We start from the raw sequence: 27444 nt of genomic DNA on the forward strand, positions 1-27444 counted from the left end.
ATCCCCACAGGCCGAGGGACCCCACCTGCCAAGGGACCCCACTCAGTACGCAGACGCCCTTCGAGCTGCAGTGCCACCCTAGGTGAGGCAGGCCAGGATCATGGCAGGTTGGTTCCAGGGTGTGTCCAGCCCGTCTCGCCCAGTCCCGCCCCACCGGCCACCTTCTAATTAATTTCCTTTCAATGTGCACGAATCCGTGCACCGGGCCACTAATTGGTTTATGAACTTGGCTGCACATGGGAATCACACAGGGGGTAAAAAAACAAAAAGCCACTAAACAGTCCAGTCTCATCCTAGAGATTCTGTGTTAATTGGGCCAGGGTACAACCGTGGCACTGGTATTTTTTAAAGCACTTCCCCAGTGACTCTTATATGCAGTTACATTTGAGCATCAAGGGCGTAGGGGCCATTTGTCATTCTTTTTGTCCACCTGAATCCCCCTTAGGGTCAGATCTCACCCCCCACTACCGAATCTCTCTCCCCCCCACTCCCCTGGCATATGGAACATGGGCACCTACTTGGGGCTTCACCAACCAAACCACCCCAGACTTTGCAGCAGAAACTACTGAGACAAAGAAGCAGAGACCACACAGTATCAACCTTATCGGCCAGGGTTTGGCATTGGTGGCAGCTATATTGTTTCCCAAGGCAACAGTGACAGTTCGTGGGGCAGGATGTTCAGCAGCAGGGACTGCAGGACCTCAGCTGACCTTGCCAAGCCTGGTTTTGAGCACTGGTCGTGGCTGCACAGACTCTGGAACTGTTTCTATGGTCCCGGAGATTGTGAACTACCCGCTATAATTTTAAACACACAGAGCCTTTTATAAAGTGTAAATGTAAGACAAAATTTAAAACCCACACAAATGTGTAGATTAATGACTTGTTATGAGGCAAACACGTTTGTAAACAAGGTCCAGGCCAGAGGATAGGATTAGGTATCCCAGAAACTCCATTTATAACTCTCTGGCCATTTATAGCTCCTCCCTTCCTGCTAAAAATATCCCCATCCTGACTTGGAGGTTAATCATTTTCTTTATAGTATATTACCTCTGTATTTCTCTAAACACCGCATGCTTTAGTTTTGCCTGTTATTTTTTTCCCTTTCAGTCTTTTGTTCATTTATATTCTCTTTCACTCCCCATTGAAATTTAATTACGGAAAACACTGAATCAATTGTCCTGCAAAATTGATCAGTCTGGGTTTTTTAATTGATGTAGTTTAATATGTCCCTCTGTCTTCATGTTTGATCATCTGGTAGGTATGAAGTGCACTGGCCACCAGGGGGCAGACACTCAAAGCAGGAGCTGCTGATCTGCCGTGACTTGGAAGCTATGGTTTTCGGGTGACACACCCCGGAACCAGAGAGGAGGGAGCTCTCGCACTCTGGGCCCCCTCGGAAGACGTTGGAGAGTCAGTTTCGGCCCAATCCCCACAGGCCGAGGGACCCCACCTGCCAAGGGACCCCACTCACTATGCAGACGCCCTTCGAGCTGCAGTGCTGCCCTAGGTGCAGCAGGCCAGGATCATGGGAGGTTGGCTCCAAGGTGTGTCCAGCCCATCTCGCCCTGTCCCGCCCCACCGGCCATCTTCTAACTAATTTCCTTTCAATGTGCACGAATCCATGCACTGGGCCACTAGTTTGTTTATGAACTTGGCTGCACATGGGAATCACACAGGGGGTAAAAAAACAAAAAGCCACTAAACAGTCCAGTCTCATCCTAGAGATTCTGTGTTAATTGGGCCAGGGTACAACCGTGGCACTGGTATTTTTTAAAGCACTTCCCCAGTGACTCTTATATGCAGTTACATTTGAGCATCAAGGGCGTAGGGGCCATTTGTCATTCTTTTTGTCCACCTGAATCCCCCTTAGGGTCAGATCTCACCCCCCACTACCGAATCTCTCTCCCCCCCACTCCCCTGGCATATGGAACATGGGCACCTACTTGGGGCTTCACCAACCAAACCACCCCAGACTTTGCAGCAGAAACTACTGAGACAAAGAAGCAGAGACCACACAGTATCAACCTTATCGGCCAGGGTTTGGCATTGGTGGCAGCTATATTGTTTCCCAAGGCAACAGTGACAGTTCGTGGGGCAGGATGTTCAGCAGCAGGGACTGCAGGACCTCAGCTGACCTTGCCAAGCCTGGTTTTGAGCACTGGTCGTGGCTGCACAGACTCTGGAACTGTTTCTATGGTCCCGGAGATTGTGAACTACCCGCTATAATTTTAAACACACAGAGCCTTTTATAAAGTGTAAATGTAAGACAAAATTTAAAACCCACACAAATGTGTAGATTAATGACTTGTTATGAGGCAAACACGTTTGTAAACAAGGTCCAGGCCAGAGGATAGGATTAGGTATCCCAGAAACTCCATTTATAACTCTCTGGCCATTTATAGCTCCTCCCTTCCTGCTAAAAATATCCCCATCCTGACTTGGAGGTTAATCATTTTCTTTATAGTATATTACCTCTGTATTTCTCTAAACACCGCATGCTTTTTCCCTTTCAGTCTTTTGTTCATTTATATTCTCTTTCACTCCCCATTGAAATTTAATTACGGAAAACACTGAATCAATTGTCCTGCAAAATTGATCAGTCTGGGTTTTTTAATTGATGTAGTTTAATATGTCCCTCTGTCTTCAGGTTTCCTATAAATTGGAGTTGGATCTAGAACAGAGGTTTGATCTGAGGTTTGATATGTTTTGGCATTGCCTCACCACAGGAAGGACTGTGCTCGAGACACTAAGGTACATGAATGTCTGGATGTCTCTCTTTTGTTGGATCTCTCTCTCTGTGAGTTAGTAGCCATTGATCATGCCTAGATCCAACAATTCATTTGAGGTTGCAAAATAATAAAATTCTAACTATAATTTCTTCATAGAGAATTCTATGGAGAAACATTACCTTTTTTACTATTGTTGGGGGGAAAAAAACCTTCCCTACCCTCTTAGGTGCAGTGTTTGGAGGTTTGCAAATTAAACTGATTAGCAAAAGAAAAGCAGATTTTTATTAACTGTGTATCTGGGAGTTCACAGAAGACTGCGCCTCCTAGAATTGGGGGCGTATATGGTATGTACCACCTTAACAGGGGATGGGGAAGGGCAGAGAGGCACTTCTGAAGAACAGATGACTTCTCATCAGGGCTAGGGGCACGAAGGGCACTTAAAATAAAGGACTTTTGGCAGAGAGAACTGGACCCTTAGGAGAACAGATGAGGTAAGAACTCTGAGACCATGTTTTTGGGTGTGGTGCACATCTCTCCAAGAACAGCTCAGAGTTGCTCCCTGGAGGGTGTTTCATGACAAATGAGTTCTTTTGGGAAGTTATGCTTTTAGTCAGATAAGGGATTTGAGGAATCCAATGCCTCAGCTCACAATAATTTATGTACACAATAGCTTATTCTGGTCCCCTTCACTGTTTAGTTACTCGTGGTAGAGTCTGCATAGGAGTGTGGATGAAAAGGGAGTTCTATGGAGAGTAACCTCAAAGGGTTATCCGATCATAAATTCCTAACTGGGCAGGTCGTGGTGGATAGTCACACCCCAGGGATATAACTTCTTTAGTAAAAGGCTTGTCTTTGCCTTTAAGTAAGCCCCGTCCATTGTTTCTGTGCTTCTAAGTGAACTTGGAAATGTCTCTTTTGGGACCCCTCAAGCAAAACCACCCTCAAGAAAGCACATAATCTAATCCAATCCCCACCTTGCCGGACCGTTTTGAGGCCTACGCACAGCTGAGTGGGTTTGGGGTGGAAGTTAAGGCTGTAAAATGGGTTGGGGGCTGGAGAAGGTCCTCAATTGTTGGGTCAGGTTAATGCACTGCTTTACGCTTCCCTGGATGCTTGAGGTGACCAAGGACAATGGGGCCATGACAGACCCTTGCTGTAGATTCTTGAAAGTGGGTATTCAGAGGATTAACACTCGGATCTGTGCAAGACAGACTGGGGTGTGTGAGGGAGACCGACGCCAGCTGATCACTTAGGAAATTAACGTGGTGGTGCAGAGGAGAGGGACTAGTACCAAAACTAGGCAGTGGGAATGCCTAGGGGAAGACGGGAGATAATGTGCGAAAACCGAATGGTACTAGGTGACAGTGAGGGAAGGGTCATTAGTGGTTGAGGCCTCAAAGCTCAGGGATTAGAAAATAAATTTTAAAATTTCAATGTAATCTCCTATATGAGTGACCTAGAACTTGAACTGGAAAAGCCATCCCTACCTATCCTAGGATCTTCAAACGTTTTCTTCAAACATTTATTTCCTAGGTAACACTCAAGGCCCGTTAGAAGGAAAAACGGAGCTTAGCCTGTGCTGATTAAGAGGACAAGTAGCTCACAGCACCCAGCAACTGGGTTGTGTTTTCACAGCTGCAGGAATGTGGACCATCGAGAAGGTCACAGAACAGCAACCGGTGCCCCATAGATTACTTCAGATCTGTCTCTCATCCCAGCAAGTGTGGCTCGGGTAGCATCTTCATCCCGGTAGTTTCACTCCAACATCTGTCTTGGAAATCTCCCAGGCCCAAACTGTTTCTGTGATTGACGTGAAACTTAAGAGCTTTCATGGAATCCTTCAGGCGCTTCAGAAGAGGCACAAGTGAAAGGCCTCTCCTGAGAGTCCCCTCTCTCCACTGTCATATCCACTCTGCTCCCTGCACCTCTGGTGTCTAAAGCAAGTGGACCCTCCTTTTCATTCAGCACTGAGACCCTGCACGTCAGGCGCTCACCGGAGACCTTAATCTTGGATTGACTAGTCTAGCTCCAGTCAAAAGAACAACTGAGGCCATTTCACAATCTAATGAGAATGCGAATTACCCTTTCTTTCAGAAGCAATAAACTGTATATATCAAGTCAAATCACCATAAAGTTACAAACCTAGACGTTATTATTTAAGCTCCCTGTAGAAATGTCACCACTGATTTGCAATCTACTCTTGCATTTTTACTGAAATTCAAAAAATGATAGAGGCATTCAAGCAAATATGTGCATTTTAATGAACTTGCATTGGAGACAATTTACTTGCATTGTAAATAACCCGTAATGGTAGAAACTTGTGTGTTTTGTGCTAGAGATTTTCTTTCCTTATCAGCTGTTACGCTCTCTTTAACTGGCTGCAATAGGAATACACCACCCCTCCTTCTATCTTGAGGCTGGAAATCTCAGACCTAAATTCAGTGTCCCAGAAAAGCCCGGGGCCTCCTCTCCCCTTCACAGCTCTTCATATTCAATTGAGTCAGACTATACCACTAATCACTTACTTAAACTGTCGCAAGTCCATCTGGGAAGCTGGCATACACTATACTCAGTTGCCTTACTCGCCCCCCCCCTCCCCCCCTGCTTATATTTTGAGTTATTTCACCACTATTACTCATTCAACAAAGATCTCCTCGAAGTTTCACCTCAAAGAGCCAATTAAGACAATTGTGGAAAGCAACCACCTTTATTAGTTTCAGCCAAAGGATGGTTTGAAGTAGGAGGAAACGGAATTAGCAAGGTGGAGGGGTAATAAGGTTTAAAGCAAAAACAGTAGTAAACTGAGCCAAGTACATTTCAAGGGCATTACTGTTAGAAGGTACCAGTTAGGCTAAATCAGTGGTTCTCAACCTTGGCTGCACATTAGAATCACCTGGGACTCTTTAAAATCCTGATTTCTGGGCCTCATCCTCCGGAAATTCTGTTTCTTTGTTACTAATGTTGTGGCCCTACCCCATAACAAAGAAACAGAATTTCCGGAGGATGAGGCCCAGAAATCAGGATTTTAAAGAGTCCCAGGTGATACTTCACTACCACTCTGCTTGCGGTTGGCTCTGGCACGTTTATTAACCCCATTATAATCATTATGACCAAACCTTAGGACCTTATCCTGAGAAACTGTATGTGGCCACTGGTGTCAGGCTTGGTTTCAAAACCCAACTCCAATACCAACTGGCTGTGCAACCTTGAATTATTCTGAGTTAATCGTGTAAATCGGGTACTACTTCACCAGGTTGTTGACAACATAACCCAAAGAACCCGAGTGCCACACAGCTGATCGTGTTTCTCTCTCATCGATGTTTCTAACTCTCTATCTCTCTCCCTTCCTCTCTGTAAAAAATCAATAAAATATATTAAAAAAAAAACCAAAACACCCAACTCCAGTACCAACTGGCTGTGCAACCTTAAATTATTCTGAGTTAATCGTGTAAATCGGGTACTACTTCACCAGGTTGTTGACAACATAACCCAAAGAACCCGAGTGCCACAGCACCGAGCAAGCTAGTAGTAGGAAAGTCTTTCCCCGTCACATAGTCCCTTGAACTTTACCCCTGCATTGCCCTCTGCCATCATTTTAGGTGGGTCCTACTTAAATCTGACTTCATATGTGATCTCTAGAACCCTTCAGTTTCTCTCCCAACCTACCTAGACTTTCCCTCAAACATGCTGCTCTTGCCCCTTCGAAGGCTTCACAGGTCTCCCACCTCCCGATCACACCATCCAGTTGGACTTCTGCTTTCTCACATACCCATTACTGATTGGCCTATAGGCCCTTCTTACCCTTAGCCAACCAGTATCTATATCTAAGAACCAATTCACGTCCCTCCTCCCTCCAAAGCCATCCCAACTATTCTTGCTCTTTATTCTTTCAACTGCTCTTGCCAAACTGAACTTGTTCTTTTAATACAGTACTTAAGATCTGGATCACAACTATTTGGCTCTTGTATATGCTTAGCTGATAAATTGCTTTTGCTTTCTAAAAAGTAGATCATACATTTAAGGGTAGAGCCCCAGCCAGTTTGGCTCAGTGGATAGAGCGTCAGCCTGTGGGCTGAAGGGTCCTGGGTTTGATTTCAGTTAAGGGCACATGCCCGGTTTTCGGGCCGGGTCTCCGCAGCCGATCAATGATTTCTTCTCATCATTGATGTTTCTCTCTCTCTCTCTCTCTCTCAAATCAATTATATATATAAAAATGTATAGAGAGATTGAGACTATGTTCTATTTTCCTATACCAATCTCAAAAGCAGAATCATAGGCCCCAACCTAGACACACAAAACAGTATGTTGGAGAGAACTGAATGACGAAGCATTTAAAACATTCCAGGTGATTCTTCTAAACCAGCGGTTCTCAACCTGTGGGTCGAGACCCCTTTGGCAGTCAAATGACCCTTTCACAGGGTCACCTAAGACCATCCTGCATATCAGATATTTACATTACGATTCATAACAGTAGCAACATTACATTATGAAGTAGCAACGAAAATAATTTTATGGTTGGGTCACAACATGAACTGTATTTAAAGGGCCAGAAGATTGAGAACCACTGTCTGCAGTGAGAAAACTTCTATATATCACCCATCCAGCACAATCTTGTCAACAAATATTTATCTTTGCTTATGGACTAATAACGCCTTAATAAAGGATTAAACATTTCCTCCCACACTATATATAAAAAAGCTGTTTCGCCCTGACCGGGTGGCTCAGTTGATTAGAGCATTATTTCAAAAGGTTGCGGGTTTAACTCCCAATCAGCCCACTTACCTGGGTTTTGGGTTATCCTGGTTGGGGCACACACAGGAGGTAACCAATTCTTGTTTCTCTCTCTCAAAAAACAAACAAAAATCAGTGGATCCCTGGCCGTGGGCTCAATGGTTAGAGCACCAGCCCACATACCAAAGGGTTTTGGGTTTGATTCCTGGTCAAGGGCACATAGTACCTGGGTTGTGGGTTCGCTTCAGCCCCCAGTTGGGAGGCAACCAATGTCTCTCTCACATCCATGTTTCTCTCTCTTCCCTCCCTCCCTTTCACTGTCTCTGAAAAGCAATGGAAAAATATCCTTGGGTGAGGATCAACATCAATGGAAAATATTCTCAGGTGAGTTTTAAAAAGTTTCACACTATAGTTCACCAAAAAAAATAGGAAATTCTTTTGTTTTTCAGGTAAGGAGTCAATGCTAAGAGAGTTCAACTTCCAGAATAGCAAGCCTACCTTCATGCCATGGGTAATCAGCTGACTTCAGCAGGAGTTGGCCTTTGGTACATTCTAGTATTGCTAGCTGGAAAGTAACTGGAATTGTGGTATCTCTTTTGACACCAGAATGTTTTTTTAGTGTCCTAGAGATAAGTCTATTTTTAATGTAGTTTCTTACCAAAGATAGTTCTTGAAATTGCCTTCTCAGTTTTCTCTAGGTTGAGAAAGTTATTCCCCTATTTGTCCTCTAATATTCATTCTGCATTATTTTTCAAAGTAATCCTCCATCTTCAACTCCATAAATAAATGAAAACCAAGCCACACAGTTGGAAATCAAGTTTTGTTTTTATATGAACAGAAGAAGACCATCTAGAAATATTTCAGTTTATTTAAATTGTTAAGTAGAATATGAAACCGAATTTGTAGCTAGTACCAGAGAATGGACTTAACTGTTTGGTATTTAATGAGAACAGCTTCTACACAGGATCCCAAGAGACTTACAGAAAAAGGGGCAACGCCCTAATATTAAGCAAATAAAACTCAAACAGATTATACAAAAATTGATTTATACTCCATTTCCCTTTTTTTGATATTTAGAAAGTGCAGAGTTAACAAAAGGTAGCCATATCCTTTCTATGTACAATGCCGATTATAATTATGCAAACAACAAAACTGTCAGTCTGTTACCCAAAAATCCCAGTGTTGAGCTCTCAAACCTTAAGTCACTGACTGAATTGAATAAGGATTAAAGGTTAAAAATAAAAAAGCTACTGCCACATTCCAGATAACCGAAAGCAACAAACACATCAAAATTAATCTGACAACAGGTTTAACCCAAAGCTTTTCAAGAAGCTTAACATCATTTCATTATTCTTAGAGGAAAATTAGGGATTATTTGGCAATGCTGCTTTTACTAGTAGTAAACAATGATAAAATTCAAGTGAGGGGAAAATAACTAAGAACCATCATCAGGTGAGGCGTAGAAAATGGTTTTTAGGGCACTATCTGAAAATGCATGGGTGTTTGTAGCAGATCCGTCCCTGTGTTGTTTATGAGAGCCAAGAGGGCATTAAAATGCTGTCCACGACACAGAAAAGACTTTTCAATGGAAGCTGCTGTCCTAAACTCAGCCTCTGCTAGAAATGAATCATGCTATTCACAATTATTTCAACAAAGGTATCATCTTAGGATGCTAGCAGCATAGCAAACTTAACTTACCCTATCCTACTGATAAGCAATGAAGCAAAAATAGAAAAAATGAAGTGAAAAAAACCGACAGGGTTAGAGATAGCTAGAGATCTTATCTCTCCATGAAAAGCCTTTTGTTCTTTTTCTGAATCCATGGTAATACAAGTTTTCCAAAGGGATGTGAAGAGAGGACTTAAAATTAATAATACACTAAAGTATATCTAAATCTTAAGGTAAAGATAACTTAACACTGAAAAAGTGTTCCGAGAAGGCCAAATCTCAATATATTTGGCAAACATGTTAATAAATTCCACTCCTCCTTCCCACCTTTTAAAAACAACCTTTACTGGGCTACCAAACTGCTAGAGGAGTTGCCAAAATGGAGATTACTCAAATTTAGGTTAAAGATTTATTCTAGGAAAGTGAATAGGCTATACACCTAATTAGAAAGACAAACCACAACACCCTCCAAACACTAGTGCATGCAATTAACTCTTCCATTTCATAAACTCAATAGTTAAGACAGTAAGGGAACAAAGAGGGAAGGAAAAGAGGAACATGAAGCCAAACAGCAAATGAAGAAATCTGGGGCAGCAGTTTTAGGGGAGAGACAAAATGAGGGGAAGACACAACTAACTGACATTTGACTAGTAGGCAGTTGGAATTTTCTTTCCGTTTACTTAGCAAGTTAAATCAGTGCTTTATGTTGAACTCGACAAACCTACTAGTTTGCCCCTTTCATTTTTAAATAACTCATACCATGAGGGAGGGGGGAGGAAGAAGCAAATAAAGGAGCATGCAGGAAGACAAACAAGGAAAAGTGGCCGAGGAGAGAAGAACGGAGGAGAACAGGTGGCAGGAAATAGTTTTAAATATCAAGGCCACTTAAAATGAGATTCAGCAAACCAAAGCTATTACTTCTGCATTATCCTTTGTCCTCAATTGATTACTTTGAAAATTGCAGCCAAGCAAACCACAAATATCTTAATGTTTATGTCTGGATGATAACTCCTGCACATGCTTCCATCAAAACAAAAAAGGAAAAACCAAAGAAGTTCCTTTCCACATAAGGCACAGGACAAAATTAACCCATTTACATATTCAAGGCGAAAATGAGTGTTTTCCTGGCTTTTGTTTGTTTCTTTTGTATTACATGTCTATAGATTATAGGGACTCAAGCACATTATCCGTGACAGAAAATTCCACTGTTGTACAAAATAAAATTGTTAATTCTAACTTTTATTCTTATACAATTTGCAGAATAGAGTTGAAATGATTGCTATAAGTTTTAATGTTGACAAGAATTGGACTATAATACAACTGAAATGCAGTGGTAAGCTGAGTAAGTACATTTAAAAATGAAGTCACAGACATGATTTTTCTATACATTTTTTTGTTTGAAGAAAATTATAAAGTCAGCAAGCAGTTACAGATGAAAGAACAAATAAAACAGGTGGATTGGATAGTTAAGATGAGGAACAAAAATATCTGTTTAGAGTTAAAAATGGACAGAGTGGTTTATTTTGCAGCCAGAAGAGAACACAGGGTGGTGGATGGCAACTGATGGAACAGGAGAACGCTCAGCAGCATTTGCTCTTCCAGCCTGTCACGCCTCCTCCACTGCTGATATCTACATTTTCACTGTTGGGCTCTTTTACAGGGGTCTGGAACAAATACACAAGGAAAGGAACCCATGAAAAAAACATTACCACGGATAAATCAAGATTCAACAGAAACTCTCATAAACGTTAATCTATGTAACAGAATGCAATTACAGTCACGAGACCTGTGCAAAGTAAAGATCTGGAAGCTTTCTTTTCAGTCTTTATTTTGCCTGCTTTCTTCAAGCTATGAAATGTCTAGAGGCCTCCCAGCACTCCTTTATAAAACTTCTGAAATCTTCCCTGCCGCTAACACTTTAGCAGAAAGGTTTGTTATCTCCTAGCCTAGAGCCCTGAGTACTTAGGACTTAAAAAGCATTATCATCAAGTATATGCATTAAACCAATGTTAGGTCATGCCTAACTTCAGGAAAGTAAAACAGCCCTTTTCTGTGTAGTTACTTGCCTTTTAAGACTGGAGTTTGTATTATGGTCTGACTTTTCTTTTATCAACCCAGGAGAGAAAATACTGCAAAGAAAGTTGCTAGTCAAAAATCACTACTGTAGCCCAGCCAGAGTGGCTCAGTGGTTGAGCATCAACCTATGAATCAGGAGATCACAGTTTGATTCCCAGCCAGGGCATATGCATGGGGTTATGGGCTCCATTCCTAGTAGAGGGCATGCAGGAAGCAGCCGATTAATGATTCTCTATAATCACTGATGTTTCTATCTCTCTCTCCCTATCCTTTCCTCTTTGAAGTCAATAAAAATATATTTTTTTAAAAAATCACTACTGGCTCTCTCTGCTTCCTGTCGCTGCGTCGGCAAGGTGGGGGAGCCGAGCTAGCTCGAATAAAGACTCTTATGCTTTTGCATCGGAAAAAAAAAAAAAAATCACTACTGTATTCCACATCTAATTTGTTAAGCAAGTTTACATTTGATGTTTTAACTCATATTACCAGATTAAAGTGTATGAAAATAAAGCTACCTCATATTTGGGCCTGCCTACATGGGGAAGATGCTAAACTGAGAGCTTTATTTATTGGTGCATCCATACTTTTTAACCTTTAATATAATAACAAGAAAGATTTACCTCACGGGGACACAGATTATATCATGACTATATAGCACTAGTCTGTGTGTGTTTTTTAATATGTTTTATTGATTTGAGAGAGAGAGAAACATCAATGTGAGAGAGAAACATCGATCAATTGCCTCCTGTACTCGCCTGACTGGGGATCAAACCCACAAGCTGGTATGTGTCCTGAATGGGAATCAAACTGGTGGCCTTTTTGGTGAACAGGACAGCGCTCAGCCAACTGAGCCACACGAACTAGGGCAGCACTAGTTTTTAAAATATGCAAAGATTAATGAGAAGATCAAGGAACACAGTAGAAACAGAAATAAATAAAAACAATGAAGACCAAAATATCCAGAAAGTATACAGAGACAAGGGTATTTCAACCAGTTTTGTGATAAGTTCTGTAAATACCAGAATAATTTTTCACTGAGACTCACCTACCTCTGAAATAGAAAGTGCTTTCCACCACTTGGTGGTTCTGTCCTATATCCCCCTCCTCTTACTCCCTTGGAGTACTCACTATCCTTCCAGTTTATTTGCTAAACATAACCAAAGATGTGTGAATGTTCATGCATATACGTGTGTTTGGTATCATACATAGTTTTGAAAAATAAGATCACACTACATATATTATATCCTAACTTACTTTTTATTACTCAATATATATTAACTATCAAACTTAATATGCAGGATGTTGACCGATGTGAAAGGGCACAACCTTTGTTTTGCAGTCACCCTGAATGGCAATAACTGATAACTATCTTACGCAGTTTGAACACTCAATCATAGTTAACACATAACATTTCACTCCAGAAAAATTAAGTTGCTTGGTTTCTCAGAAATTTTACTAGATTTTTATTTGATATACCACCTCTATTATATATATATAACACACACACACACACACACACACACACATAATATCTGAGTTGTTTTTTTTTTAAAAAAATATGAATATTTCAAGTATAAAAACAGAAAGCAATGAAATTTTCTCCTATACACTGTCTGTTTCTCAGTTGTTTTTTAAAAAAAAATATGAATATTTCAAGTATAAAAACAGAAAGGTTACCAGAAGCAATGAAATTTTCTCCTATACACTGTCTGTTTCTCCTTTAGGATTTGTGTCAGATTTCTCTAATTTTATTTGCATATAAATATACCACACACTGAATAGAGAATTCAAGACTCATAACTAAATCTAGTCATTATTATTTTTTACATCACAGATTGAAATGATTCCCTAATGAAACTTGGGGGTAGATTTAGTCTGCTTATTCAGTATATAATATATGCATGCCCTTTATTGGCATGTCTGAGAACGACTGTACAGAAGAATAGTGATTCTGTAGCAATAACTTCAGAATACAGTATCGCCACTTACCTTAAATTTAAAAAAATAATCTATGGAAATGCAAAGGATGTATAAGAGAAATCAATCCAAAAGTAAACAGAAAGCCACCACACAATGGATCAGACAAAAAAGGAAAAAAAGGAGTAGGAAATTGGGGCCTAGAGAATAAGCATAGGTGTTCAGAATATTAACTGAACCGACTAGATCCTACAGATTTCTAGATGGCTCTCTGTTCTTCCAGTTCCTTACTTCACTTTGAAGGATTAGATACTGGTGATGCGTAACTGTTTTGAAACAGTAACATCCAAGCCCAATTTTTGGATGTAAATCTAGTACTTTAGAAAAGACTAAGTATTTAACTATGACACTGGGCACCTTAACAGTAGATAAAAATAGCAGCTTACCTTTCGAAGGATATCTTCAGCTAATGTGAGAAAGGCCTTTTCAATGTTTATATTTGCTTTTGCACTAGTCTCAAAAAATCTAATACCATGCTCCCTTGCAATCTGAAATAGAAGCAAAATGTCATCATAAAATTATCAAGTACAGATTGCCATTGATGACTTAGAGGAAATAGTAATATTATGCTATAGGCAGCAGTTTCAACTAGGCTATATAAAACAGATTTAAATGGGTTAAGGTTCAAACAGTCAAGCACTTTAAAAATAAATAAAATAAAAGAATCCTCTCTTCACTATAAGAGTTTACTTCAGATATTCTGAAGTACAGCTGACCCTTGAACAACGCAGGTCTGAACGATATGGGTCCATTTACACGTGGATATTTTCCAGTAGGTAATACAGTATGCCCCCAAAATGTATATACACACTTTGAATAATTATAAAGGCTTTGCTTATTAAAATACATTTTATTTTCAAAATTGAGCCATCAGCTATTAAAGTATGTATACATTTTTGGGGACATCCTGTATATTTGGCCTTTTATATCCTTGGGTTTTGTATCTGCAGATGCAGAGGGCCAACTGTATGCATTACCCTATGCCATTTTATATGAGAGATTTGAGCATCCTCGGAGTTTGGTTTCCACAGGGGGTCTAGAACCAAGTCCCTGTGGATACTGAGTGACAACTGTAGCCAAGTTTTTATGTGGATTTTCGATTGCACAGGAGTCAAGTGTCGGCACCCTAAACCCCACATTGTTCCAGGGTCAATTGTTATTTTACTCTAGGGGCAAACTTAAGAAAAGTTCCAAGTGACTTAAGCAGTATCTAGTTTCTGCTTGTCACAGGCTACTGACTGTCAAACTGAAACAATTGATATATTTCTTTAACGTCTTAAATTTAAAAATTGAGATCACTAATTTGTATTTTCCCCTCTTTGTAGTATAAATAAGGCTGAAAATAGCACTGCCACAGAGCTGGTTATGTATTGAAATAAATTCACTCAAATGATAAGCTACTGTTTCCAACAGCATTTAAAAACCGATGTGAGCAGCTCAGGGCACTCCGTTACCACTATAAAAACAATCAAATGCAATACCATCTTCACAAATTAAGGACAGCACATTAGTTTCATTCAGAACTTTTTACCTGTTCTCCTTTTCCCTTAGGTACAACTCTTTTATCTTCCATATCACACTTGTTTCCTAGTAACATTCTTTCCACATCTTCATTGGCATGCTGAAATGGGATAAAAAATTTTATTTACACACTACCATGAATTATGGCTTAATATTCCCTCCAAATGACTTTTTCTCAATTTACAGTGCCATTTCAATAGTCTGAAAGTTTTAAACCAATCACCCTGAAACCACCCCAAGCTAAAAGCCTACATAAATTCTTAAATTACCTAGAAAAAGAAACAAAGACATATCCCTGTCAAATATTATTTTCCCACTATATAAGGCTGTCTAGTTTCTAGTTATGTTCTCATCAAAAAAGGATATAGGCAAAAGATCTAAAGCCTAAATCTCTTATGCATAATCTAAATTCAAGATGGATCATGATTTTAGATCATGTATTATTCTATAGAAGTATTAATTAAAAATTCTACAGAGCCCTTAAAGTCTCAAAACATACTGCTCAGTTAAAAACAAAGGCTCGCTCCATCAAAAAGAAATGCTCAATAATAATGACTTCAATAATGACAGTACAGTGTATCCTAAAGATCAATTAGAACACTTATTCTTCTCAACCAAGTATACAAATGTGTTTATGAAGGGTTTATGCAATTTCTTCATCTTACCTCATCTATGTTTCTAAGCCATTTGCTGATGTTTTCAAAACTTTTACCATTGGTGATGTCATATACTAGCATAATACCCATTGCTCCTCTGTAGTAGGAGGTTGTGATGGTGTGAAATCGCTCCTGGCCTGCTGTATCCCTGAAATAAACAACAATAATTTGTGTGTGTGTTTTTTTTAATATATTTTATTGATTTTTTACAGAGAGGAAGGGAGAGGGATAGAGAGTTAGAAACATCGATGAGAGAGAAACATCGATCAGCTGCCTCCTGCACACCTCCCACTGGGGATGTGCCCACAACCAAGGTACATGCCCTTGACCGGAATCGAACCTGGGACCTTTCAGTCCACAGGATGATGCTCTATCCACTGAGCCAAACCGGTTAGGGCAACAACAATAATTTGTGTTGAGCATTTTGATATTCTATATCCTATATAATAACCCCCTAATATGCAAATCGACCAAACAGGGCAAACGACTGGTCGCTATTACACGTGCTGACCACCAGGGAGCAGACGCTCAATGCAGGCACTGCCCTCTGGTGGTCAGTGCGCTCCCATAAGGGAAGCACCACTCAGCCAGAAGTTAGCTGACTGCTGGCGAGCGCAGTGGCAGCGTTAAGGACCCCGGGGGGATGTCTGACTGCCGGGTTAGGCCCGCACCCCATGGGGATTGAGCCTAAGCCAGCAGAAGGACATCCCCCAAGGGGTCCCGGACTGCTAGAGGGCCTAGGCCGGGCTTAGGGACCCCCTCCCTCCCCAGTGTACGCATGTTACAGATAAAAGGTGAAACAGTAGAATAGTTTAGTTAAGACAGAAATATATGCCACAACACAAAACAGAACCACCACTCATTTAATTCTTAAATGGTTAACCACTATGGTTATCCATAAACATATATGTATATATAAAACTTGTTAGTCAAAGAAAATTAATGACCTACCTATATTGGATGAAAAAGTGGAAGGGAAAACAGTAAGAAGTGACACATAAAACTCTTAAAGTTTTTTTTTTTTAAATATTTTATTGACTTTTTACAGAGAGGAAGGGAGAGGGATAGAGAGTTAGAAACATCGATGAGAGAGAAACATCGATCAGCTGCCTCCTGCACACCCCCTACTGGGGATGTGCCCGCAACCAAGGTACATGCCCTTGACCGGAATCGAACCTGGGACCCTTCAGTCCACAGGCCGACGCACTATCCACTGAGCCAAACCGGCCAGGGCTCTTAAAGTTATTTTTAAACGAACACCAGTAGTCCCGGCTGATGTGGCTCAGTTGGAACGTTATCCTGCACACTGAAGGGTTGTGAGTTTGATTCCCAGTCAGGGCACATACCTGGGTTGCAGTGTATATGGAAGGCAGCCATTCGAAGCTTCTGCCTTTTTCTCCCTCTCCCTTCCTCTCTCTAAAATCAATTAAAAAACAGATGTGTGTGTGTGTGTGTGTGTGTGTGTTGGGGGGGAGGGGGAATTAAAGATTATGTAGGATCTTATCAGCCTCTGCAAGGATTTCTGCTTTCCCTAAGTGAGATAGGAAGTCTATTGTCACATTTGTGCAAAGAAAAACCTGGGTTTATAAAGAATCATTCTGTCTACTGTGTTGAAAATGTGTGTGTGTGTGTGTGTGTGTGTGTGTGTGTGCGCGCAAGAAGCAGAGCTAGGAGTAATGCAATACCTATCCAAAAAACTGCCAAAAGAAATGCCATTTAAGAAAAACCTTTAAAAAATATTAAAAAGAAAAACCATCTAAGAGACATGCTACCAATTCTTCTAGGTTGTATCCTTAAATCATGTTAAACCAGGAAGAGACCACACACACACACACACACACACATTTATATATTTATTTACATTCTTAGACTACAATTTTTATCTCCATTACCATTAACATTATATCAATTTATTAAGAATCACTACAAAATCGAACTCTATGAAAAATTTATCCTGTTTTTGATATAATGCCCCCCTTACATTATGTTTGTGGGTAACACCCCCTCCCTGTCCCTTTTGTTGCATTGGTCGCCAAAAAGTTTATAGGGCCCTAAGCTGGTTTGGCTCAGTGGATAGAGTGTCAGCCTGTAGACTGAAGGGGTCCTGGGTTTGATTCTAGTCAAGGGCACATGCCCAGGTTGTGGGCATTGCAGGAAGCAGACAATCAATGGTGCTCTCTCATCATTGATGTTTCTCTCTCTCTCCCTCTCCCAAATCAATAAAAATGTATTTTAAAAAAAAGTTTATAGGTAAATTTTACAAAAGCAAGCATAGTAAACAAACTGTCCTTTAGAGATACTATATTTATATCTTCCATTTTTCTGAATTACAAATTCTTATTTATGTTTTATTAATCTTACCCATTTAGTTACAAAGTACCTTAAATCAGGTGTAATTTATAAATGTTTTCATGAAAAAAAAAACAAAACAAAAAAAAAACTGTGTCTCATCACCGTAGAAATAGTTTAGTTCTTTTCTGAACTGGTAAAAAGTATAAATTAACTAATTATCCTATAACCCCAGAGAGAGGTTAACATTCCCTACTTAAAATCCAGGCTGGAAATGCACTTATCCAAGACAGAGTGTACAGGACCTGGGCTTCCAGCAGTGCCAAGCAGCTGTAGTATAGGAGGAATAGAAAACTTTCACTTCAATTTTGTCATAAGTAGTGACAATTTAGGGAGACCTAACACTACATTCCACTATGAGCAGCACCCCAACACTATGTATTATATGCTTCCTTCTTCCCCATTCATTCACCTTTACACAATTAGCAAATAATACACACACTTCAGTGTCAAATCTATAACTAAATTCTCCACCAAGAAAGAACACTCTGCAAAAGCAACTAAGTCTACATCAACAGCCCCTGGAGAGGAGATTTTATATTATAATGCTGGTTAGTTATGAAATATTAATATAAGAGATAGTGAAAAATTAATGGCTTTTGAAAAGAAAAATAATCACTATTTAAGTTCATAGTAACTTTCTGTTTTGACCCATGGCACACTACTCTATTCTTTAATTTTGTCTCCTCCATCTTCCAAAATCTCTTGCACACAAATATCTTCCCTCTTTTTATATGCTCTCCCTATTAAGGTTTTTAAAACTTTCTATAACTTATTTTCATTTATGCATTTCATACTCTGACACTTTTCAACATCACTGTATCCACCCCACAAGATGATTTGGCTCCTTGACTCCTTGATCTCAAATTATCCTTTTCCTGGATCTTCATTATACCAGCCCACACCAATTGTTAAGGCAATCTACAGAGCCCTTTCCCCACTACTGCTAGGCTAATTGGTGACCCTTTGCCCAGGGCTAAAAATAGCCACAGCTGTTTATTCATCCTCAAATTATTTTTAGGTTTGCCCCCACACACATACACCCGGGTCTAAGGACAGCTGGTTGGTTCAAATAAAAACAGTTGTGAACTATCTGAAGAGCAAATAAACATTGTATATGTTCACAATATTTTTTTATGTCACCATAATACAGGTTTTTACAAAACTACTCACTTGATATTCCTCTCCCATTAATTTTTTTCTTCTAAGCCTATGTATAATAATCACATTTCTGAAATTGTAAACCAATGACAACAGAATTCTCCTTACATGAAATGACAATACACAGCTAAGAGAATATTTTTTCCCAATGACATAGTATAAAAGGAGTGATATGTTTTTAGCAACTAAAATAGCTTATTTCCTTAATTGTTAGTCCCACATGCAGGGTCAGGGAAGCTGTGTACTCTAGCTGCTATTATGGTAGTTATTTTTAGTCTGGGCACTGACAGCACTGGAACAGGCCAGAGACAACATCAATCTGCTCTATAAGTTAAAGGCTCCAAATTTAAATTAGGATGTCAAATTTCTCAGACTGAGTTTTATTTTAACAAGATCTGGATTTCCTCATAGATGTGAAATTTCTCTACATCCAAAACACCATGAGCTTAAATTATTATCTTCATTAAAAAAATGTTAAAAAAGTCTAAAACAAACAAAATCTAAAGCCCGATTCCGGCCCTGCAGAGCTTACAATCCTATGGGGATAGGAATGAACAAGTAAATAAATATATAATCCTAAATTGTGACAAATCCCAACTAGGTAAACAAGGTGGCATGATGAAGAATAGGGTAAGGGAGGAAGTAATCTAGATAAAATGATCAGGGTGTTCCTCTCTATAAAGGTGATGCTTAATGTGACGAGAAATATGAACAGAAATTAATGAAAGTCATTTAGTCAATAAATATTTATTGAGTGTCTACATTTGCTAGGCTCTGTTCTAGGTGGTTATATAACCACAAATTAGACAGATTGGACCCCACCCTCAAAAAAGCTTACACTGTAGTGGAAGGGGCAATAAATAATACATTTAAAAAATATGGTAAGTTTTGCCCTGGCCAGTGTGGCTCCATGGTTAGAGTGTCAGCCCACACACTGAAGGGTCGTGGGTTCGATTTTTGGTCAAGGGCACGTACCTGGGTTTTGGGTTCGCTCCCCTACCCCGAGTTGGGATGCAAGAGCAGAAGGCAACCAATCAATGTGTCTCTGTCATTTCTCTCTCTCTCTCTCTCTCTCTCTCTCTCTCTCTCTCTCTCTCTCTGAAAAGCAATGGAAAAAATATCCTCTGGTGAGGATATTTCTTGATATTTGTCAATAAACAAATAAATTGAGATCTGAATGAGAGAAGACAGGAGGGCAAAGATCTGACGAAAAGCATTCTGAGCAGAAGGAACAGTTGATATACAACGGCCCTGAAATGGGACCATCCATGCTTGGCATGGTCAAGGGAGAAAAAAAGTGGCCATAGTAACTGGAGCAAAGCTGAAGAGAGATGAGGTCGGAAGGGACAGTAGCCAGAACATGGAGTTTTCAAATTGTATTTTTGTTGAAATGGGAAGCCTCTGGAATGGAGTGGCACTTCAGAATGTTCAGCCTACCTACAGTAGGGAGGAAGTGGGAGGTTAGGGGGTTGAGGGAGGGCTACAGGGAATGTACAAAAGTCCTAACTGGAAAAGAACTCACCATTTTCATGGAATTAAAAGGAGATCAGCTGGGGGCAGAAACTATATATACAAAGGAGCACAAAATGAAGTCAGAAAGATGGGCAGGACCCATTCTGTAAACTGTAATAAGAAATTTGGATTTGAAATTTGGTCTTTCATTTGAAGTGAAATGGAAATTTAAAACGGTTATAAATAGGAGAAGGAATGACAACCATGATGACCAGATTTAGACTTGAAAAGGTTATTACTCTGGCTGTTCTGTGGAAAAATTACTGGAAGAAGGCAAAAGGGAATTAGGACCTGTTACAATGATTCAAAGAAGTAATAGTGGCTTCCACTAGGGTGGGTAACAATGGAAATGGCAAATTGTATATGGATTCTAGATAAATTTTAAGAGGTTTGCTAAAATTGGGTGTTGGGGTTAAAGGAAATTGAAAGAATCAAAGATGACTCCGAAGTCTCTGGCACCTTACGAAGGTGAACAGTTAATTCTTCTACAACGGGACACTAACAATTTTTAGTAACTGGAGCAAGCATTTCTGACCACCCCTCCTTAAAAAAAAGGCTAACTTGAAGCAACTATGGCTGTTTTCCTGACAGGACCTGCTATTCCATGGAAAATGTAATGGAACTTTCTAGAGACCTGGGATTTTAAAAGTTGCAGATACTTCTCTATCAGCCAAACAAGCTAATATTAGGCCTACAGACATGTGCGTTACCAGGGTGAGACCCATCTCCCACTCTTATGCAACAGATAGACCTAGAAGGGAAGATCATTTGAATAAAGAAAAAATAAGACATACAAGTCTCCTGGGAAGAAAACAAGAAGGGAAGATCATTTGAATAAAGAAAAAATAAGACATTAATGAGACATAAATTGTGTCTCAACAAAAATTAAATGGACATTTCAGAATAAATTATTGCTGTGTCATATATATATATATATATATGAAAAAGCTTTAAGCACAGACTGAAGTTTCCAAACCTAAACTTTAATCACAGAACTTTTCATGCTGAAGCAAGAATCTAAATATATGCATTTAAACTAGAAGGAGCCCAGCTGGCATGGCTCAGTAGTTGAGTGTCGACCAATGAACCAGGAGGTTACAATTCAATTCCCAGTCAGGGCACATGCCCAGGTTGTAGGTTTGATCCCCATTGGGGGGTGTGGCAGGAGGTAGCCAATTAATGATTCTCTCTCCCTCTCCTTTCCTCTCTGAAACCAATAAGTAAATATTTAAAAAAAGGTGGGCAGAGCTGGCTGAAATTCAGAATAACTAACATCCTTTCTTTCCTTGAGATCAGTTTTAGTTATAATGAAACAATATGTTTCATTTGCTGAGTTATTTCTCAAAGTAAGGAAAACACAATGATTATCAATTGGGTTATGTTTCAAATAGATTCATTAAATTTAGAAAACATTTTAGAATGTTTAAATTTCATTTAAATTTGTATTAAATTTTAAAGATGCCATAAAGATTGTACTTCAAATTACACCGTCAGGTAATGACATTTTGGTTAAAAATAACCTACTATTAATTATTAGCTTCCTTTAAAAGGGAACTAACTTTCTGAAATTGTCTTTTGGATTCTAAGACATTGTTCTTCCCTAATTTTCCTTTTCCCTCTCTAAGTATGGCTTTGCAATCTCCTTTGCTAACTTCCTCCTCTGCTCATATCCTAAAATAAAATATTATTCTTAGGGTTCTATCCTCATAAAAGGTGATTCCCAAATAGCAGCTATGATTTACTGATCATTAGTTATGCATCAGACACTGCTCTAAGTACTTTACATGTCTCACTCATCCTAATAACCATTGTATGATAGGTCCTTCTACAATGAAACCCAAGATGAATGCAAACTTAACACTACTGATTTGCAATGAAGAAAGAAAAGGACATAACTGGAAGGAGCAGCAAAAGCAATTAACAGTGCCACTCTTGTCCGGCTGGTATGGTCAGTGGTCGACCCAAGAACCAGGATGTCAAAGTTCAATTTCCCATTAGGGCACATGCCCAGTTGTGGACTGGATCTCCAGTAGGGGGTGTGCAGGAGGGAGCCTATCAATGATTTTCTCTCATCATTGATGTTTCTCTCTCTCCCGCTCCCTTCCTCTGTCTGAAATCAATAAAATATATTTTTAAAAAACAATGAAAAAAAGAATGCGACTCTTAACTTATATTCTGAGCAAGTAATGAATCCTAGCTCTAACATTTTCAGGCTATAAGACCTTAGTTATATCAAAATGTCTGTTTCATTATCTGTAAAACAGAAACAATCCAAGAGAAAATAAAGCATATGCTTATACAAAGATTTATAGCAGTTTTATGGTGAATAAACAAATTGTGATATACCAAAAATGGAACACTATCAGAAATAAAAAGTAATGAACTTACTGATACACATAAAATCATTGATAATTTCCAAAATAATTATACTGAGTAAAAGAAGCCAGATAAGTCCCCCACAAAAAGATGGAGAAAAAAAAAAAAACCAACACATAAAAGCACTATATGACTGAATTTATGTATAGTACTAGAAAATGGAAACTAGTCTACAGTGACAGACAGCAGAGAAGTGGTTGCCTGGGGAAAAGGGATAGGGAAGAAGGAGAGATTATAGAGGCTTGAGGAAACTTTTGATGAACATGTTCATTACCTTGATTGTGATATGTCTTCACAGGTTTATACACATCAAAACTTTCCAATCCACACACTTTAAGTATATACAGTTTATTATGTCAGTTATACCTCAATTTAAAAAAGTAACATTTCACAGGGAAATTGTATTTAATAGGTTAAAACACACATGTAAAACTTGATTCATACTTGATACAAATTTAAAGAATTTTATTATACTTCAATGGGAGGGGCTAAAAGAATTAGTAAAAATAATGCCTATAAAGTTACACATTAAAGGAAATAAATATTTCAGCTTAAGCCTGTCAAAGTATCAAAAGGATTGTATTAACTTTTTATATTGGGTGTGAGCAAAGTATTGTGCTAGAGGTTTTACACAGATTATTTCATGAAATCCTTACAACAATCTTTTGAGAATCCATATTCCATATGAAGATATAAGAGGCTCACATGGGTATGTAACTTGCTGAAGTTCATATGGTAAATGGAAAAGGCAAAATACTCAGCTAGATCTCATGGACTCCAAAATCCATGGCAATAATTTTTTTACTTCACTGAAAGGAGGTCACCTGATTGCTGGCTTTAGAAAGGAAAGTCTCACAGAATCTAAACAGGTGACAAGACCTTCAGACTTGGAATTCTACTACATCAAGTGAGTAAATTAGCGTCACTTACCATATCTGTAGCTTGATCTTCTTTCCTTGTAATTCAACAGTTTTGATCTTAAAGTCTATTCCTACAACATAGGAAAAACAAAACAAAAAGAATATTTTAGACTGAAAGACCCACTGCTAAGTGCATAGCATCCTATCCTATATAATAAAACCCTAAAATGCAAATCGACTGAATGGCGGAATGACTGGTGGAACAACCGGTCGCTATGGTCCACACTGACCACCAGGGGGCAGACGCTCAACGCAGGAGCTGCCCCCAGCCCGCAGGCCTCAGGCCAGCCAAGGCAGGTGCCAGTGGGGGGCCCCAGATCACCCCACTGGTTGCCCCACAGATCGGCCCTGATCGCTGGCCAGGCCTAGGGACCCTACCCATGCATGAATTTTGTGCACTGGGCCTCTAGTAATGAATAAAGTAAAATCTATACCAAGTAATATAATCATGACATTTCAAGACATGAGAAATAAGAAATAAACTAGGCTAACGAAACAAACTAAATTAAACAATCAAGAATGACAAGTCTGAAAGCCTCAAAACTTCTTAAAAGCAACACTAGAATCCAAAATGCAAAAGGCCATCTGGGCCTTGAGGTTTTATTCAGAAAAATCTTAATTAAGAGTCAATTTCTGTTTTCTTTTTGTTAATCTCACTTGAGGATATTTTTCCATTGATTTTTAGAGAGAGTGGAAGGGAAAGGGAAAGAAAGAAACACTGATGTGAGAGAGACACATCAATTGGTTGCTTCCCATGCACACCCCAGCCAGGGTCGGGGATCATGCCCTTGACCAGAATTGAACCCCAGACCCTTCAGTCCATAGGCTGACGCTCTATCCAATGAATCAAACCGGCTAAGGCAAAAGTCAATTTCTTTAATACAGGTCCACTTACTCTATCAACTACTAAAGAAGAATGGTGAAATATCCAACTATGTAATTATGGATTGCCTATTTTTCTTTCCAATTCTGTCAGTTTTTGCTTCAAGTATTTTGAAACTCTGTTATCCTATACTAGAGGCCCAGCGCACGAAATTGCGCGAGACCCAGACCTGCTGCACCGCAGGAACCAGTGTCAAGGCCCACTGGCGCCGCAGGACCCATCAATGCACCTCCTGGTGACCAGTCGTTGGTCATTATGACCACTGAGTTTTTATTATATAGATAATAAAAGAGTAGTATGCAAATTGTCCCCTCGACCGGGAGTTTATCCAGTTCAGCCAGGGGGCGGGCCAGCCAGGGGAAGGGAGGGAGGCCCTGCCTGGCAGCAGCCACCAGAGAAGGGAGGGAGACGCCGGCTGGCAGTGGCAAGCGGCTAGGGGAAGAGAGGGAGTACCTGGCCGGCAGCCACTAGGGACCCTACCACTGCACGAATTTCATGCACTGGGTTTCTGGTTAAATATATAAATATGACAAATGGGCACATTTATCATTATTAAAAAACCCTTCATTCTAATATCCCTTGCTCTGAAATATACTTTGTCTAATATTAATATAGCCACATGTGTGTTTTATTAGTAGCTTATTAGATAGACTTCATTTTTTTAGTGGTTGTGCTAGGGTTTATAATATACATATTTAACACCACCATCTACCTTCAAACAGTTTTATATTGCTTCTTACATTAATACTAGAACTTTACAGTAGTATACTTGTATTTTCTCCCTCCTATTATTGGGCTTTTAAAAACCTGTACTTCTACTGGTTATATGTCTAAATTTTACTTTTTAAAACATTAATATTTTTGCCTTAAACATTCCATTGTCTTTGAAATATATTAAAATTTGAGAAAAAAATTTTTCCTTCTCCACATTTTTACAATTTCTTATCCTCTTCATGCTTTGTGTAGATTTGAGTTTCCATCTGGAGTAATTTTCTTCGGCCTGAAAAACTTCCTTGAACATTTTTAATAGTGTGCAAGACTGCCAGCAAGAAATTCTCCCAGCTTTTGTCTGGAAAATGTCTTTATTTTGCTTTCATTTTTGAAAGATATTTTTGTTAGGATTGTTTTCTAACTTGATAGTTTTTTCCTTTAAATGTTACTCCATTGTCTTCTGGCTTGCACTGTTTCTTTTTCCCCTTTCTCCCTTTGAGAGAAATGTAAATTTAAGAAACTTAAAAAAAAAAACAATTTTAGAGAAAACTTGCAGAAACAGCAGCGTTCATGTATACTTTTTATCGATCTTCTCCTAATGTTAACACTTACACAACCATTTATCAGAAACAAGAAAGTAACACTGGTACAATGCACCTTTTCTGAGCACTTCTTTGTTTTCTGGCACTAAAGATGTTCCAGGAACATCTTGCATTTCTCCTACCTCAGCTCTGGGAATCAACCAGTTCTTTGAAGAGCCCTGGTTACTTTTATTGAAGATTTGTAGAGTCCGAGATCTGGACACTAAGCATGCCCTTTGCTACCAGAGTGTCATTACTTTGAGGCCTTCCCACAAAACAGAGGAAATATATTTATGTATACTAATCCATGCACATACACATATCTACAATTCCATACCTATCTATATGTATATATAAGATAATCAGTTCATACTGACACCTCTGGTTGCAATCCAACAGCACAAGAGTTCATCTAGACTTTCTCCTTTTCTTGTAACCCTCTTCTTTAACTATTAGAAACCTGGCTCTCAGTATTTAAAATCTGTTTACTTATATATTCAATCCTAGTATACAGTAAATCCTCTCAATGTAGTCAATAGGTTCTTGGAAACTGGGACTTTGACAGATGCCATTCTCAGAGGGCCACACCCACTCAGACTTGGAAAATTACACACCAATTCACCTAACATGCATATCTTTAGGATGTGGGAGGAAACCAGAGTACCTGGAGAAAACCCATACAGACATTGGGTGAATGTACAAACTCCACACAAGACAGTGGTCCTGGATTTTGCTTTTCATCCATGTTGTAATGAAAGAATGTTAAACAAAACTACATTACTTGAGGACCTGCTACATACATAAAGTAGTTTCAGACTTGCTAACCAATGCCCTATGAGAAACTAGATTTGTTAAATACTTGTATACAATTTCTTTTTTATCTTTAGTGTTACAGTATCTAATCAAAATACTATTTTCTAAAATTACTTTGATATATTTATATCCCCCCCCCCCTCTGGCTTAAGATTTCTCTTCATAAATGGTTGGATTAGGATATGACCCAGTGTATCCTACCTAGGTTCATTAGGTCTATGGGACCATGCTCATCATATTTGGAAAATTTTCAGCCATTGTTTCTTCTGCAACCACAGCACCCCACCTCTGAGTCTTAGACTCTAAATGTACATATATTAGACTACTTGATAATGTCACATATCACTGAGGCTTTTTCCTCCCAGCTCCCCCTACCCATGCTTCATTTTTAATAAGTTTCTATTACCCTTTCACTGATCTTTTCTTCTGCAGTGCCTAATCTGCTATTAAGCCCATCTGCTGTATTTTTCAATTCTAGAAGTTCTAATGGGTCTTTTTTACATCTTGTATTTCTCTCATGCTCACACTTTCCTTTAAATGCAACATCTGTCTTCTAAATTTATCAACCCTGTCATTTCTAGGTCTATTTCCATTTACTGATTTTTCTACTAGTTAAGGGCTACATTTTTCTATTTCATCATTATGTCTAGTTATTTTGGACTAGAGGCCCAGTGCACAAAAATTTGTGCACTCAGGGGTAGGGGGTCCCTCAGCCTGGCCTGTGCCCTCTCGCAGTCTGGGACCCCTCGGGGGATGACCACCTGCTGGCTTAGGCCTGCTCCC

General features: G+C 39.4%; 1 protein-coding gene and 1 long non-coding RNA gene across 4 annotated transcripts in view; one reads left to right on the forward strand and one right to left on the reverse strand.

Annotated features, from left to right (window-relative positions):
- LOC106727602 overlaps nt 1-5302 on the forward strand; it is a 12755-nt gene extending 7453 nt beyond the window's left edge. For both annotated transcript variants that reach the window (XR_001363832.1, XR_001363833.1), the window contains exons 4-5: nt 2648-2751; nt 4263-5302. This is a non-coding gene — a long non-coding RNA (uncharacterized LOC106727602). The remainder of the gene's footprint in view (nt 1-2647; nt 2752-4262) is intronic.
- Nucleotides 5303-8266: 2964 nt separating this feature from the next.
- Nucleotides 8267-27444, reverse strand: part of RAB10 (RAB10, member RAS oncogene family) — a 47076-nt gene continuing 27898 nt past the window's right edge. Inside the window, exons 2-6 of one of the 2 annotated variants that reach the window (XM_005874898.2) lie at nt 23684-23744; nt 15365-15503; nt 14710-14799; nt 13565-13666; nt 8267-10792 (exon numbers count right to left, since the gene is read on the reverse strand). In XM_005874898.2, the coding sequence (XP_005874960.1) occupies nt 10709-10792; nt 13565-13666; nt 14710-14799; nt 15365-15503; nt 23684-23744 (476 nt within the window). In that variant the 3' untranslated portion in view covers nt 8267-10708. The remainder of the gene's footprint in view (nt 10793-13564; nt 13667-14709; nt 14800-15364; nt 15504-23683; nt 23745-27444) is intronic. The other variant, XM_014546655.1, reaches the window with a different exon arrangement.

Source organism: Myotis brandtii, unplaced genomic scaffold (assembly GCF_000412655.1).
Source record: "Myotis brandtii unplaced genomic scaffold, ASM41265v1 scaffold454, whole genome shotgun sequence".
NCBI classification, from domain to species: domain Eukaryota; kingdom Metazoa; phylum Chordata; class Mammalia; order Chiroptera; family Vespertilionidae; genus Myotis; species Myotis brandtii.